This window comes from Hylobates moloch, unplaced genomic scaffold (assembly GCF_009828535.3).
Source record: "Hylobates moloch isolate HMO894 unplaced genomic scaffold, HMol_V3 SCAFFOLD_22, whole genome shotgun sequence".
Classification (NCBI taxonomy): Eukaryota; Metazoa; Chordata; class Mammalia; order Primates; family Hylobatidae; genus Hylobates; species Hylobates moloch.
Genome location: NW_026652297.1, coordinates 1,635,130 through 1,650,220, shown reverse-complemented (window position 1 = coordinate 1,650,220; position 15,091 = coordinate 1,635,130). Strand labels below are relative to the sequence as shown.

At 41.4% G+C, this 15,091-nt stretch overlaps 1 protein-coding gene across 1 annotated transcript in view; it reads left to right on the top strand.

Annotated features, from left to right (window-relative positions):
• LARP4 (La ribonucleoprotein 4) overlaps positions 1-15,091 on the top strand; it is an 81,626-nt gene that overhangs the window by 47,703 nt on the left and 18,832 nt on the right. The window contains exons 9-10 of the mRNA XM_058433703.1: positions 8,738-8,950; positions 9,591-9,694. Coding sequence (XP_058289686.1) covers positions 8,738-8,950; positions 9,591-9,694 — 317 coding nt within the window. The remainder of the gene's footprint in view (positions 1-8,737; positions 8,951-9,590; positions 9,695-15,091) is intronic.

Below are 15,091 nucleotides of genomic sequence, written 5' to 3'. Positions count from 1 at the left end.
CCCACCCGACGCCCCAATTAGCTGCAACTACAGGTGCATGCCACCACACCCAGCTAATTTTTCTTTTTTGTTTGGTAAAGACGGAGTTTGCTGTGTCATCCAGCTTGGTCTCTAACTCCTGAGGGCAAGCGATCCCCCTACTAAGGCCTCCCAAAGTGTTGGGACTACAGACTTGAGCCACTGCGCCCGGCATTTGTGATGGGTATTTTCCATGGATACAGAATGCAGGGATGACAGCTAAAATTATTTTCCATTCTTTTAATATACCATTCTGGACTCTTGTTTCTGATGAGATGTTCACCATCATTCACATGGTTGTTCCCCTGTATATGATGTGTCCTTTTTCTTTGCCTGCTGTCAAGATGTTTTATTTTTTGGTTTCCAGTAGGTTGGCTATGGTGTATCTAGTATGGTTTTGCTTATTATACTTGGGAAATACTAAACTTCTTGGCTCTGTATGTTGATATTCTTTACTGCATTTGGGGAATTTCCAAATACTTGCCAAAATTTTTTCTGCCCTCTCCTCCTTTCTTTTTTTGGTACTCCAATTTCATATGTTGGACTGATTAATGTCGCTGAGATTCTGTTCATTTTTCTTCAACCTGTTTTTGTTGTTGTTGTTCTCCAGATTGGATCATTTCTGTGGATTTGGGTTCATCTTCAAGTTCACTGAACTTTTCTTTTGCTGTCCCCAATGTGATAGGACTGTCCAGTGAATATTTTAGATGCTGTATTCTAGAGTTTCCATTTTTAAAAATATTTCTTCTCTCTCTGCTGTGATTTCCCCTTAATTTCAATTTATTAGAAACATAAATGTTATCCATGAATGTATGTACTTGTAAGAGCTGTATTAAAATCTTTGTCTGCAGTCTAACATCTGGGTCATCTTGGAGTCCTTATTTTCCCTCCCTTTTTTTGATTCTTTTTCACCTGCAATTCCATGCCTTGAAATATTTCTTTCATTGCTGTTTTCTTTCTTTCTTTCTTTTTTTTTTTTTTTTTTGAGACAGAGTTCTCGCTCTGTCACCCCAGGCTGGAGTGCAGTGGCGCAAACTCGGCTCACTGCAAGCTCCGCCTCCCAGGTTCACGCCATTCTCCTGCCTCAGTCTCCTGAGTAGTTGGGACTACAGGCGCCCGCCATCATGCTTGGCTAATTTATTTTTGTATTTTTTAGTAGAGGCGGGGTTTCATTGTGTTAGCCAGGATGGTCTCGATCTCCTGACCTCATGATCCGCCCACCTCGGCCTCCCAAAGTGCTGGGTTTACAGGCGTGAGCCACTGCGCCCAGCCAATTGCTGTTTTCTTGACTAGTGGACGCTCGCTCGCTCGCTCTCTCTCTCTCTCTCTCTGTGTGTGTGTGTGTGTGTGTGTGTGTGTGTGTGTGTGTGTGTGTGTATATATATATTTTTTTTTTTAGATGGAGTCTCGCTCTGTTATCCAGGCTGGAGTGCAGTGGCATGATCTTGGCTCACCAAAACCTCTGCCTCCCGGGTTTTAAGCGATTCTCCTGCCTCAGCTTCCCGAGTAGCTGGTACTACAGACGCATGCCACCATGCTTGGCTAATTTTTGTAGTTTTAGTAGAGACGGGGTTTCACTATGTTGGCCAGGCTGGTCTCGAATTCCTGACCTTGTGATCCTCCCGCCTCGGCCTCCCAAAGTACTGGGATTGGAGGCGTGAGCCACCACACCTGGCCTAGTGGACTGTATTTTTAAAATAATGCTGTTTACTTGATTTTGGTTCCTTAGGGGACATTTTAACATTAAAGTGTACTATAATGTATGACATTGCTTAGGTAAAAGCAATAGCCATAGTTATTTTTTAGGTCTTGTTAAAATCAGTTTGTCAAGGTTGGCCATAATTGATTTCTTATTGTTTGACTGGTTGCAATTTTAGGAGTGGAGGAGGGTTCCTGGCCTATGGCCGTAAGGATCATAAAATGTATGATCCTTCATACATGTACCACTTCATACATTGATTGAAGTGGTAATTTTATGCTTTCACATGTGTTATTTCATTGATATTCCCAGTAACTTGGTGTGCCTTTGGTTTCTAATCTAACCTTCTTACATCTTCATATTATATAACTTGAGCATCCCAAATCCTAAATTTGAATTGCTCCAAAATCGAAAAGTTTTTGAGTACTAACATGCTGCTCGATGGGAATGCTCATTAGAGCCCTTTGGATTTTCGGATTTGGGATGCTCAACTGGAAAGTACAATGCAAATATTCCTAAATACAAAAAAAGCTGGTACCAAGCATTTTGGGTAAGGCATACTCAGCCTGTGGCTTTATTAAAAGGGTCAGCAAACATTTTCTTTAAAGAGCCAAACAGTAAATATTATAGATGTTGATGGCCATGTAATTCCTGTTGCAGCAACTTGTAGGGCAAAAGCAGCCACAAACAATGCATAAAATGGTCTGCTTTATAAATTTACCAAGTGTTAGAGCATTTTTTTCCTTTTTAAACTTAATGTAGGAATTTGAAGCATATAAATTGATAAAATGGTATAATTAGTTACTGTTTACCCATTATCCAATTTTTTCCCCCAATTTTATTTATTTTATTTTATTTTTTAAAGAGACAGGGTCTCACTGTTGCGCAGGCTGGAGTACAGTGTGCGTGATCATAGCACACTGCCACCTTGAACTCCTGGGCTCAAGGGATCCTTCTGCCTTCAGAGTAGCTAATTATTTTGTTTGTTTGTTTGTTTTTGTGGAGACAGGGTCTTGCTGTCTTCCCAGGCTGGTCTCAAACTCCTGACTCAAGTGATCTTCCCACGTTGGCCTCCCAAAGTGTTGTGATTACAGGCGTCAGGCACTGGGCCCAGCTCCACACCATGCCCCACTTTTTTTCTTTTTTTTTTTTTTTGAGATGGAGTCTTGCTGTGTCGCCCAGGCTGGAGTGCAATGGCGCAATCTCAGCACATGGCAACCTCTGCCTCCCAGGTTCAAGCAGTTCTCTGCCTCAGCCTCCCGAGTAGCTGGGATTACAGGCACCTGCCACCACGCCTGGCTAATTTTTGTATTTTTAGTAGAGACGGGGTTTCACCTTCTTGGACAGGTTGGTCTTAAATTCCTGACCTCGTGATCCACCCGCCTCGGCCTCCCAAAGTGCTGGGATTACAGGCGTGAGCCACCACACCTGGCCCCAGCTCCCAGTTTTTAAATTTTGGCAAAATGGACATAAATATACCATCTTAACTCTTCTTATTTTTGTTTTATCTTTTCCCCCCATCTTAACTCTCTTAAGTGTCCAGTTTAGTACTATTAAATACATTCACAATGATTTGCAGCCATCACTGCCATCTATCTCCAGAACTCTTTTTATAAGACTGAAACTCTATGTTACCCAATTTTAAGAGTTAGTAGAAAATGGCCGTTCTTGTTTCCTCTATATTCCCACTCATTTCTCTCCACAATCCCAGTCATCTTGAAGCAAATTTCAACCTTAATTTCAGATTTCATCCATAAATAAATTAAAATTTGTATCTCTAACAAGAGGGATTCTTTCCCTTTTTTTGAGACTGCGTCTTGCTCTTTTGCCCAGGCTGGAGTGAAGTGGTGTGGTCTCGGCTCACTGCAGCCTCTGCCCCACTGGGTTCAAGCAATTTTCCTGCTTCAGCCTCCTGAGTAGCTGGGATTACAGGCACCCACCACCACACCTGGCTAATTTTTGTATTTTTAGTAGAGACGGGGTTTCACCGTGTTGGCCGGGCTGGTCTCAAACTCCTGACCTCAGTTGATCTGCCTGCCTTGGCCTCACAAAGTTTTGGGATTACAGGCGTGAGCCACTGCACCCAGCCGGGATTCTTTCTTAATACATGATGACAATATCATCATCAGACTTTTAAAAATGAACAGTGTCTTGAACATTATCAAATACCTAGTCACTTTTCATATTTTCCTGATTCCCCTTCTTTCTTTCTCTTTTTTCCTCTTTAAAAATCTGGTCCGGGCACTGTGGCTCATTCCTGTAATTCCAGCACTTTGGCAGGCAGATCACATGAGGCCAGGAGTTCCAGACCAGCATGGCCAACATGGTGAAACCCTGTCTCTACTAAAAATACAAAAATATTTAGCCAGGCTTTGTGGTTTACGCCTGTAGTCCCAGCTACTCGGGAGGCTGAGGCCCGAGAATCACTTGAACCTTGGAGGAGGAGGTTGCAGTGAGCCGAGATCACACCACTGCACCCCATCCTTGGTGGCAGAGCGAGACTGTGTCCAAAAAGAAAGTAAAATAAAAATTAAAAATCTGTAGTTTTTTCCTATAACTTTGTATTTTTTTCTTTTGGAAGTTTATGGGTAAGATAATCATTATCTGTCTTGCAGAGTTTCTTGGAATATAGATTTTGCTACCTTTATTCTTGAGTGCAGTTTAACATGATTCTCTGTCCCTTTTCTCCTGTTTTTCATGCAAATTGGTAGCTAGATCTTTTTTTCTTTTTCTGTTTTTTAAAGACATGGCTATCATGGAAAGTAGCTAGATAGTGATCTGTCTCCCATATTTCATGCATATTGGTAGCAAGAGGCATGATCAGAATTGGGTTTGATTTTGGGGACAAGAGGGAGGATACAAAAGCTAGCTGCTATGCTCATTAGTCTGTTAATTCATTAGAGATTGCTAAAATTGTGGTATTTCTCTATTTTTCATTTATTAGAAACTCATACTCATCTTCATTACTCTGAGTTACAGGTTCTATGTGAAATCCATGTTACATGCTTGATTCTGGCTTTTATTACCAGTTTTTAAAAGTGTTGATTTTTTAGCCAATTTTTTTTTTTTTTTTTTGAGACGGAGTCTCGCTCTGTCACCCAGGCTGGAGTGCAGTGGCGCAATCTCGGCTCACTGCAAGCTCTGCCTCCCGGGTTCACGCCATTCTCCTGCCTCAGCCTCTCCGAGTAGCTGGGACTACAGGTGCCCGCCACCACGCCCGGCTAATTTTTTTTTTGTATTTTTAGTAGAGACGGGGTTTCACTGTGGTCTCGATCTCCTGACCTCGTGATCCGCCCGCCTCGGCCTCCCAAAGTGCTGGGATTACAAGCGTGAGCCACCGCGCCCGGCTTTTTAGCCAATTTTTAACTGCTAGTTTTCGGTTTTGAATATTTAAATATATTTGGGGTATTTACTGTTCATGTTGATTTTGGCCTCTTTGAATTGACTCCTGAGACCTTTTGTTACACAGCCACAGCAATTTTTTTTTTTTTTTTTTTTTTTTAATGAGATGGAGTTTTGCTCTGTTGCCAGACTGGAGTGCAGTGGCACGATCTCGGCTCACTGCAACTTCCGCCTCCTGGGTTCAAGTGATTCCCCTGCCTCAGCCTCCCGAGTAGCTGGGACTACAGGTGCACCACCATGCCCAGCTAATTTTTTGTGTTTTTAGTAGAGACATGATTTCACCGTGTTGGCCAGGATGGTCTTGATCTGACCTCGTGATTCGCCCGCTTCAACCTCCCAAAGTGCTGGGATTACAGGCGTGAGCCACCCCGCCTGGCCAGCCGTAGCAATCTTTACTGGTTACCTTGCTGTGCAGTTTGTCAAGATGTTCCAGGCTCTTACACATTTCATGCCAAAGGCCTGGAGTCAACCAGTTCTTTTAAATCCTTAGGCTACTTTATGGGGAAATGGTATTTTGTGGACCACTGCCTAGACACAAGTAGTATTTGTGTCTACTGGTTTTGTCATTGTTTCTAAGCTTTTTTAGGCAGAGCTGTTTAGTTTTTATGTTTTAAGACAAAAATATAGGCTTGTACTGATGCTTACCATTTAAATTCAGTCTGTATGGTTTTCCTTTCTTCTGCCTCATGTCTATTTCTCCTTTTTCCCATATGAAAATCTCGGAAAAAAAATCCACTTCCTGGGTTCAAGCAATTCTCCTGCTTCAACCTCCCAAGTAGCTGAGATTACAGGTGTGCACCACCATGCCCGGCTAATTTTTTGTATTTTTTTTTTTTAGTAGAGATGGGATTTCACTATGTTGGCCAGGTTGGTCTCAACTCCTGACCTCAGGTAATCCACCCGTCTTGGCCTCCCAAAGTGCTAGGATTACAGGCACGAGCCAGTGCGCCTGGCTGCCTTGTCTCCTGTTAATTGTTTTTTTTTTTTTTTTTTTTGACTTAATAGTGTATTCTGGAAGTCACTTCATAATGGTGTTCAGAGCATTTTTTCAGTTCTTTTTTACGTTTGTGATACTCAGTTGTTTGGATGTACATGTTGTATTCAACTGGTGATGGACTTTTGGGTTGCTTCTGGGGCCCGTAGGTTTCCTCACCTTTTACAGTTAGTGAATAGTCATGTGGGTATATTTTTTTCCCACAGCTTTATTAAGTTATTCTATAATTGGCAAGTAAAATTGTATACGTGCTTTTTTGGTATTGCAAACATTTAAAGTCAGCAATTTTGAATTATATAATACATTATTATTAACTATCATCACTCTGCTCTCCAGAACTTATTTCTTCTAACAGAAACTTCATACCCTCTGAAACATTTCCCCAGTCCCTCCCTCCCCCTATCCCTAGCTTATGGTAACCACCATTATACTGTCTCTGTGAGTTCCACCTTGTTCGATTTCAAATACAAGTGAGATCATGCAGTGTTTGTCTTTATGTGCCTGCCCTATTTCACTTAGCATAATGTATTCTAGGTTCATTCAGGTTGTCACAAATGACAGGATTTCCTTCTTTAAGACTGAATGGGTCTGGGCATTGTGGCTCATGCCTGTAATCCCAGCACTTTGGGAGGCCAAGGGAGGCCGAGGCAGGCGGATCACCTGAGGTCAGGAGTTCAAGACCAGCCTGGCCAACATGGTGAAACCCCATCTCTAGTAAAAATATGAAAATCAAGGCCAGGCGCAGTGGCTCACGCCTGTAATCCTAGCACTTTGGGAGGCCGAGGCGGGTGGATTGCCTGAGCTCAGGAGCTCCAGACTAGCCTGGGCAACAGGGTGAAACGCCATCTCTACCAACAATGCAAAAAAATTTGCTGGGCATGGCTGCATGCGCCTGTAATCCCAGCTACTCTGGAGGCTGAGGCAGGAGAATTGCTAGAACCTAGGAGGTGGAGGTTGCAGTGAGCCGAGATTGTGTCATTGCACTCCAGTCTGGGCCACAGAGTGAGACTCCGTCTCTTAAAATAATACAAAAATCAGCCGGGTGTGGTGGTAGGCGCCTGTAATCCCAGCTACTCAGGAGGCTGAGGCAGGAAAATCGCTTGATCCAGGAGGCGGAGGTTGCAGTGAGCCAAGATTGCACCACTGCACTCCAGCCTGGGCAACAGAGCAAGACTGTGTCTCAAAAAAAAAATAAAGAACTGAATTGTATTCCAGTGTGTGTGTACACCACGTTTTCTCCATCGATTCATTTGCTGTGGACACTGGGTTGTTTCCATATGTTAGCCACTACAAGTAATGCTGCAACACAGACAGTAGTGCAGATACCCTTCAGCATACTAATTTCATTTCGTTTGGATATACGTAGGATTGTTGGATCATACGGTACTTCTATTTTTAACTTTTTTTGACCCAGAGTCTCGCTCTATTGCCCAGGCTGGAGTGCAGTGGCACGATTTCAGCTCGCAATCTCAGCGTCCCAAGTAGCTGGGATTACAGGCGTGTGCCACCATGCCCAGCTGATTTTTGTGTTTTTGGTAGAGACGGGGTTTCACCATGTTGGCCAGGCTGGTCTGGAATTCCAGACCTCAAGTGCTTTGCCCGCCTCAGCCTCTCAAAGTGCTGGGATTACAGGCATGAGCCACTGAGCCTGGCCTATTTTTAACTTTTTGAGGAATCTCCATACTATTTTCCATAATGGCTATACTAATTTATCTTCCCAGCAACAGTGTACAAAAGTTCCCTTTTCTCCACATCTTCTCTAACACTTACTGTTACTTTTTTTTTGTTACACCCATTTTAATAGATGTGAGATGCTATCTTGTGATTTCAGCTTACATTTCTTTGATGATTAGTGATTTTGAGCATTTTTACATATGCCTGCATTTCTTTTATGAGTGAGTTCAGCATCTGTTTCATATGTTTAAGAGCCGTTTGCCTTTTTTTGTTCTGTGAACGCTGTTCATAGCATTGTTGGGCCTTTTCATGTCTGTTTTTACAATTCGTGTATTAGAGATACTAGTACCCTTGCCTGTGATGCGCTACAATTTACTATTTTGACTTAGTTTTTTGGGAGGTTTTTACTCTGCTTGTTGTTGTTGTTTAGAGACAGGGTCTCCCTCTGTTGCCCAGGCTGGAGTGTGGTGGTGCAATCATAGCTCACTGCAGCCTCGAACTCCTTGGCTCAAGCAGTCCTCCCCACTCTGCCTCCCAAGCAGCTAGGACTACAGGTTGCACGCCACCATGCCCAGCTTTTTTTTTTTCCTCGTAAGGGATGGGTCTCGCTGTGGTACCCAGGGTGGCCTCGAACTCCTGGGCTCATGCAGTCCTACCCCCTTGACTTCTGAAAGTGCTCGGGTTACAGATGTGAGCCAGCACACCTGGTTATTTTGACATGTGTTTGTGTGTGGCAGGGGGGTTTTACCTTGTTTACTATGGTTTTTATACCATGAAAACGTTTTTATTACTGATTAATTAAAGCTGTCATTTTCTTTTCTTTTGCTGTACTGATTCTACTGTAGGCAGAAATAGTATAGTCATGTAAAATATATGTTAAAATGTAAATTAAATGTATTTTTAAAAATAGACACTTAATTCTTTGTTGCTATAATGTGTTCCTCTTCTAGGCAAGGATAAAAGCCATCAATACATTTTTTGCTAAGAATGGTTATCGATTAATGGATTCTAGTATCTATAGTCAGCCCATTCAAACTCAAGCACAGTATGCCTCCCCAGTCTTTATGCAGCCTGTATATAATCCTCACCAACAGTACTCGGTCTATAGTATTGTGCCTCAGTCTTGGTCTCCAAATCCTACACCTTACTTTGAAACACCACTGGTAAGTGAGATCCTTACAATAAAATATAATAATATTTTTAATTTGAGCTGAAATTTGAAGAAATCAGTTGGAATGGGAGCTCATTTATGTTGACATTGATGACTTTTTGGCTTTTATTTTATTTTTTGTATTTTTCGTAGAGATGGAGTTTTGCCATGTTGCCCAGGCTGGTCTCGAACTCCTGTGCTCAGGCAGTCCACCCACCTCGGCCTCCCAAAATGCTAGGATTACAAGCCACTATGCCCGGCCACTTTTTGGCTTTTAAACAGTGATATGGATATCTAATTCTCCATACCAAATAAATGCATATGACTAAGAGGTGAGCTATTAGAGCGCATAATTTTATTCCATAAAATTTGCTGAGTGAATTGAAAGAAGAGACTGGATAAGTTTTGCGTGATTTTAAGTGCATTTTAGTGTTGTGAAATGTCAGACCAGAGCATTCTTTACTAAGTTATGAATTATTGTTCATAAATCCAGTGGTACTTGAAGTGAATATTGCAGAAGCAAATCAGTAACATATTTTAAGATATTTTTGACTTGTAAAAGATAAATTCATAAGCTCATTAAGGTTCTTGTGACCCTCACACCAGATTTTACCTTTACCATTAATATTGTTTAAACATACATTTTTTTCTAGGCTCCCTTTCCCAATGGTAGTTTTGTGAATGGCTTTAATTCACCAGGATCTTATAAAACAAATGCTGCTGCTATGAATATGGGTCGACCATTCCAAAAAAATCGGTAAGATAAAAACCATAGCTGTAATGTATTTTAAACAATTCCTAATGGATCTTAAGGCATTAATAGAAATGCTTATTGTCAGGCTCAGTAATAAGGTTTGGTGGATTTTTTGTTTGTTTTGTTTTTACTAAATGTATGTGAACAGTTTAATCTAGAATTCGTAAAAAAACACTTTGACCTAAGAGTTGGTAATACATGTAACAGACTTGGGATTCAGATTTTTTTAAATAATAAAAGAGAATAGAAAAAATATTTCGTGACAGCAGTCTCTGACAAATCTGGTGACTAATTTCCATTTAGTATGTTAAATGGGTAGCATTTTAGAGAATGAATTCTTTGAAGATACAAATGTTGTTAACTGAATTGTGTAATAAATGTTGGGATGTATGTTATTTAGGTTTTTAAAGGATTTTTGAAATGACATCCAAGAACTACAGTGCACAACAGACAGTAGCTAACATTTATTGCACATTTAATATCACAAACTCTGTTCCTAAGGGCTTTACATATTTTATCAGTTACTTTTTTCAGAACCCTTTATAGGTGCACTTATGTCTACTTTACAGAAAAGGGAATTGAGATATAGAATATCATGTCTGAGAACACACAGCTAGTAATTGGTAGAGCTAAGATTTGAACCTAGGCAGTTTGACTACAAAGCCTGCACTTAAAGTACTATGTTCAGGATAAATTATTAAGAATCATAGAAACTATATGCTGTCATAACAAAGATTGAGATGTACATCTGAGGTATTTTTCTTTATGTAGCCATCAACAGATAATCTCAATATTTGGTGTGTGTTATGGCTTGTTGTTGTTGTTGTTGTTTTGGGGGTAGAGACGGGGTCTGCTTATGTTGCCTAGGACTGGTCTTAAACTACTGGGCTCAAAGCAGTCCTCCCACCTTGGCCTCCCAAATTGCTAGGATTATAGGCGTGATACTATGGCTTTTAACACAGTATGAGTAACCAAAGAATAAAGGACTGACATATAGTCATTTCAATTTATTTAATAGTTTTACATTTATTATTTCTCGTTTGCTGTTTTGTGAGACTCTTGATTTTTGAGGGTTTTTCCTAATGGTTTATTTTCAGTGACATTCAGTCTTTTGCCAGATTCGATTCTCCTAATTATTTCTTTTGGAAAGGAGACCATTTGGAGTGTGTTTTTCCAAGATGACCTCTAGGAACTTAGTCCTTTTTTGACGGGTTTTTCTGAAACTTGTTTTACTGGAGAAATGAGCCCCAACAGAATGAAAAAATATTCTTCTCACTGGAAACATTATGTACTACTCTGTAATAGTAAGAGTTTTTGGACTATTCTTGACAGACACAATTAGTTAAAGCAATTGAAGATCATTTTCAAGTGTTAGAAAAATGTTACTGCTAAGAATAAAAGCCCGAGGTGGGTGGATCACCTGAGCTCAGGAGTTCAAGAGCAGCCTGGGCAACATAACGAAACACCATCTCTACCAAAAATACAAAAATTAGCTGGGCGTGGTGGTGTAGTGCACGCCTGAAGTCCCAACTACTCAGGAGGCTGAGGAATGAGAATTGCTTGAGCCTGAGAAGCACAGGTTGCAGTGAGCCGAGATCATACCACTGCACTTCAGCCTGGGTGACGGTGAGACTCTTATTCCCTGCTGCCATGCCCTCTCACCCCTCCCCGCTCCCTGCTCCAAAAAATAAAGGTACTGATATTTGCAGTTGCCTGACTCTAAAATACTTTAGATGGCTCCATGGTTATTTCTTTATTGTTACCTTTTATCCGTTGCACCTTTTTGGTGACAGGGATGAAATTATAGTGAGAAAGCCAGGAATGACAGTCAAGTTATCTTTACTTATAAGGAAGTATACCTATGGTTTTGAAAATACATGATGTGTTTAGTACATTTTTGCATGTTACTTAAAACCACTTGTTTACAGTTCTTTTCCATATATTTGACCAATACAGGTTGGTAATTTTTAATTACAGAAATAATAAGTGAATACTTTTTCTAAAAATGCAAATGAAGACCTTCTGGACCAGCAACCCAAATCCTTGTTTCCTTCTTGCTTCTAAAAAGTGACTACTGCCAGGCCTTTATTATTATTATTAGTGTTAACAGCTAAGGACAAAGTCTTTTTTAGAGAGCCTTTTCCAATTTTTGTATTAACCTGTGACAGCCCAGTGATGATCACTATTCCTACTTAGAGAGAATAGGACTAACTTTCAGAAATCCAGGCATTTTTCTACCTTTCATACTTTATCTTTCTTTCACTTTACTTCTCTTTTCTGTCTTTTATCACTTCTTTCTTTCTTCATCCTTTCTCTCTTTTGCCTGGATCGAGATTGTTAAGTCCCTCTCAGTGAAGGGTAAGATTATGAGATCTGAGGGCTGTATAAATATAGTAAGTTGTCCCTTAAGCATATTGAAATGTAGTGTGAAAGTTGGATGAAGGACATTTTCTAAACATATGCAAATAGCATACCTATCATATCAGTTCATTTTCAACATGTAACGGGTAATATAAATTTTTTTTTTTTTTTTTTTTTGAGACGGAGTCTCACTCTGTCACCAGGCTGTAGTGTAGTGGTACAGTCTCTGCTTACTGCAACCTCTGCTTCCCAAGTTCAAGCAATTCTCCGGCCTCAGCCTTCTGAATAGCTGGGACTACAGGCATGTGCTAGCTAATTTTTGTATTTTTAGTAGAGACGGGGTTTCATCATGTTGGCCAGGATGGTCTCAATCACTTGACCTCGTGATCCACCCACCTTGGCCTCCCAAAGTCCTGGGATTACAGGCATGAGCCACCGTACCGGCCTTTTTTTTTTCAAGACAGAGTTTTGCTCTTGTTGCCCAGGCTGGAGTGCAATGGCGGGATCTCGGCTCACTGCAACCTCCGTCTCCTGGGTTCAAGCAATACGCCTGCCTTAGCCTTCCAATTAGCTGGGATTACAGACGCATGCCACCACGCCCAGCTAATTTTTTGTATTTTAGTAGAAACGGGGTTTCACCATGTTGGCCAGGCTGGTCTCGAACTCCTGACCTCAGGTGATCTACCCACCTTGGCCTCCCAGAGTGCTGGCATTATAGGTGTGAGCCACCGCACCCGGCCTAAGTATTTTTTAAATTTTTGTAGCCAGTGGGATGGCTCATGCCTATATTCCCCACACATTGAGAAGCCAAGGCAGGCAGATCACTTGAGCTCATGAGTTGGAGACCAGCCTAGGCAACAGAGTGAAACCCCATCTCTACTGACAATATAAAAATTAGCCAGGCATACTGGTGTGCACTTGTAGTCCCTGCTACTCGGGAGACTGAGGTAGGAGGATAGCTTGAGCCCAGGAGGCGGAGGTTGTAATGAGCTAAGATCGCACCACCTCGCTCCAGCCTGGGTGACACAGCCAGACCTTTCTCAAAAAAAAAAAAAAAAATTACTCTTTGTTAGGTGACATACTATTTTCATTGCTATTTAAGAAATCTAGTTTGTAATATAAAGTAATTCTATGGCAAAGTGTCACTTTACATGAAACTCAACGCAACTTTTTTTTTTTTTTTTTTTAAGACAGTGTTTTGCCCTGTCATCCAGGCTGTAGTGCAGCAACATCATCATGGCTCACTGTAGTTTTGACCTCCCAGGCCCAATCAATTCTCCACCTCAGCCTTCCTAGTAGCTGGGACTACAGGCACATACCACCATGCCCAGCTAAGTTTTTATATTTTTTCTGTAGAGACAGGGTTTTGCCATGTTGTGCAGGCTGGTCTCAAACTCCTGGGCTCAAATAATCCTCCCACCTCAGCCTCTTAAAGTGCTGGGGTTACAGATATGAGCCACTGAGCCCACTGTGCCCAGCCTGATAATTTTATCTTTGTTTTTGTTTGTTTGTTTTTGTATTTTTAGTTAGAGACAGGGTTTCACCACGTTGGCCAGGGTGGTCTCAATCTCTTGACCTCGTGATCCACCCGCCTTGGCCTCCCAAAGTGCTGGGATTACAGGCGTGAGCCACCGCACCCAGCTACTTTAAGTTTTAATAATGGTAATTTTTTATGGTCCATAAAGAATAAAACAGGACAGCTAGAGATGCTGTGGGAATTTACGTTTAATTGGTGGGGTTATAATTATTCAAGAGGTTTTAAATCCCTATTCCTAGAGTCAGGAATTGGCAACATGTGATTTATATTGTTGGTTTATAACTATGAAAATAGATTACAAAAACTGGGATATATAAACTGCAAATAATGGACCAAACATAAATCTCACTCTTCTTAATCTGTAGAACCAAGATCCTCAGTTGCTTGAGATTTTAGGTGTTTTTGCTACTGATTAAACTGCATTCTTTTTATATTAGTCAACCTTAGCTTCATCTGCTTGTAAGCTTTTAGGAAGTTGGGTGCTTATACCCATCGTCCAAGATAAAAACTCCCTTTGTTAAAAGCAGGTTGGTTGGTTTAACCACATTGCATACCTTAATTCATGCAGTCATGCCATGCTATTGGGCGCATTGCTGTATTTTCCTAGTTTGCCGTCCTACATATGGATCTTTTGACAAATCTCATTTGGTGATGGATGTTTGGTAAGATGCTAGGTTTTGTTTGTTTTGTTTTTTGAGACCGAGTTTTGCTTTTGTTGCCCAGGCTGGAGTGCAGTGGTGTGATCTTGGCTCCCTGCAAACTCCACCTCCTGGGTTCAAGAGATTCTCCTGCCTCAGCCTCCTGAGTAGCTGGGATTACAGGTGTGTGCCACCACGCCAGGCTAATTTTTGTATTTTTAGTAGAAATGGGGATTCACCACGTTAGCCAGGCTGGTCTTGAACTCGTGACCTCAGGTGATCTGCCCGCCTCCACTTCCCAAAGTTCTGGGATTACAGGCATGAGCCACCATGCCCGGCTGAGGCTAGGATTTTAATTATATTCCAGTATTTCTTACTCTCTTCATTATTACTCCCCTAAACAGTCTTTTTAGGCATTTTCCTCCTAGTTTCCTCCTGTGAAAATTTAATACTACAGATTATTGTATATCTGTATGTATGTAATGTATATATCTGTGCTTTATACATAAAATGATTACTTTTTGCCCTTCCTTCGCCCCCATTTTTACTCCCATTAGCATGGTTTTGCTTCCATTAAGAATGCATAGCAGGCCAGGCATGGTGGCTCACACCTGTAATCCCAGCACTCTGGGAGGCCAAGGTGAGCAGATCACGAGGTCAGGAGATTGAGACCATCCTGGCCAACATGGTGAAACCCCATCTCTACTAAAAATACAAAAATTATCTAGGTATGGCGGCACGTGCCTATAGTCCCAGCTACTCGGGAGGCTGAGGCAGGAGAATCTCTTGAACCTTGGAGGCGGAGGTTGCAGTGACCTGAGATCGCACCATTGCACTCCACTCCAGCCTGGCAACAGAGCAAGA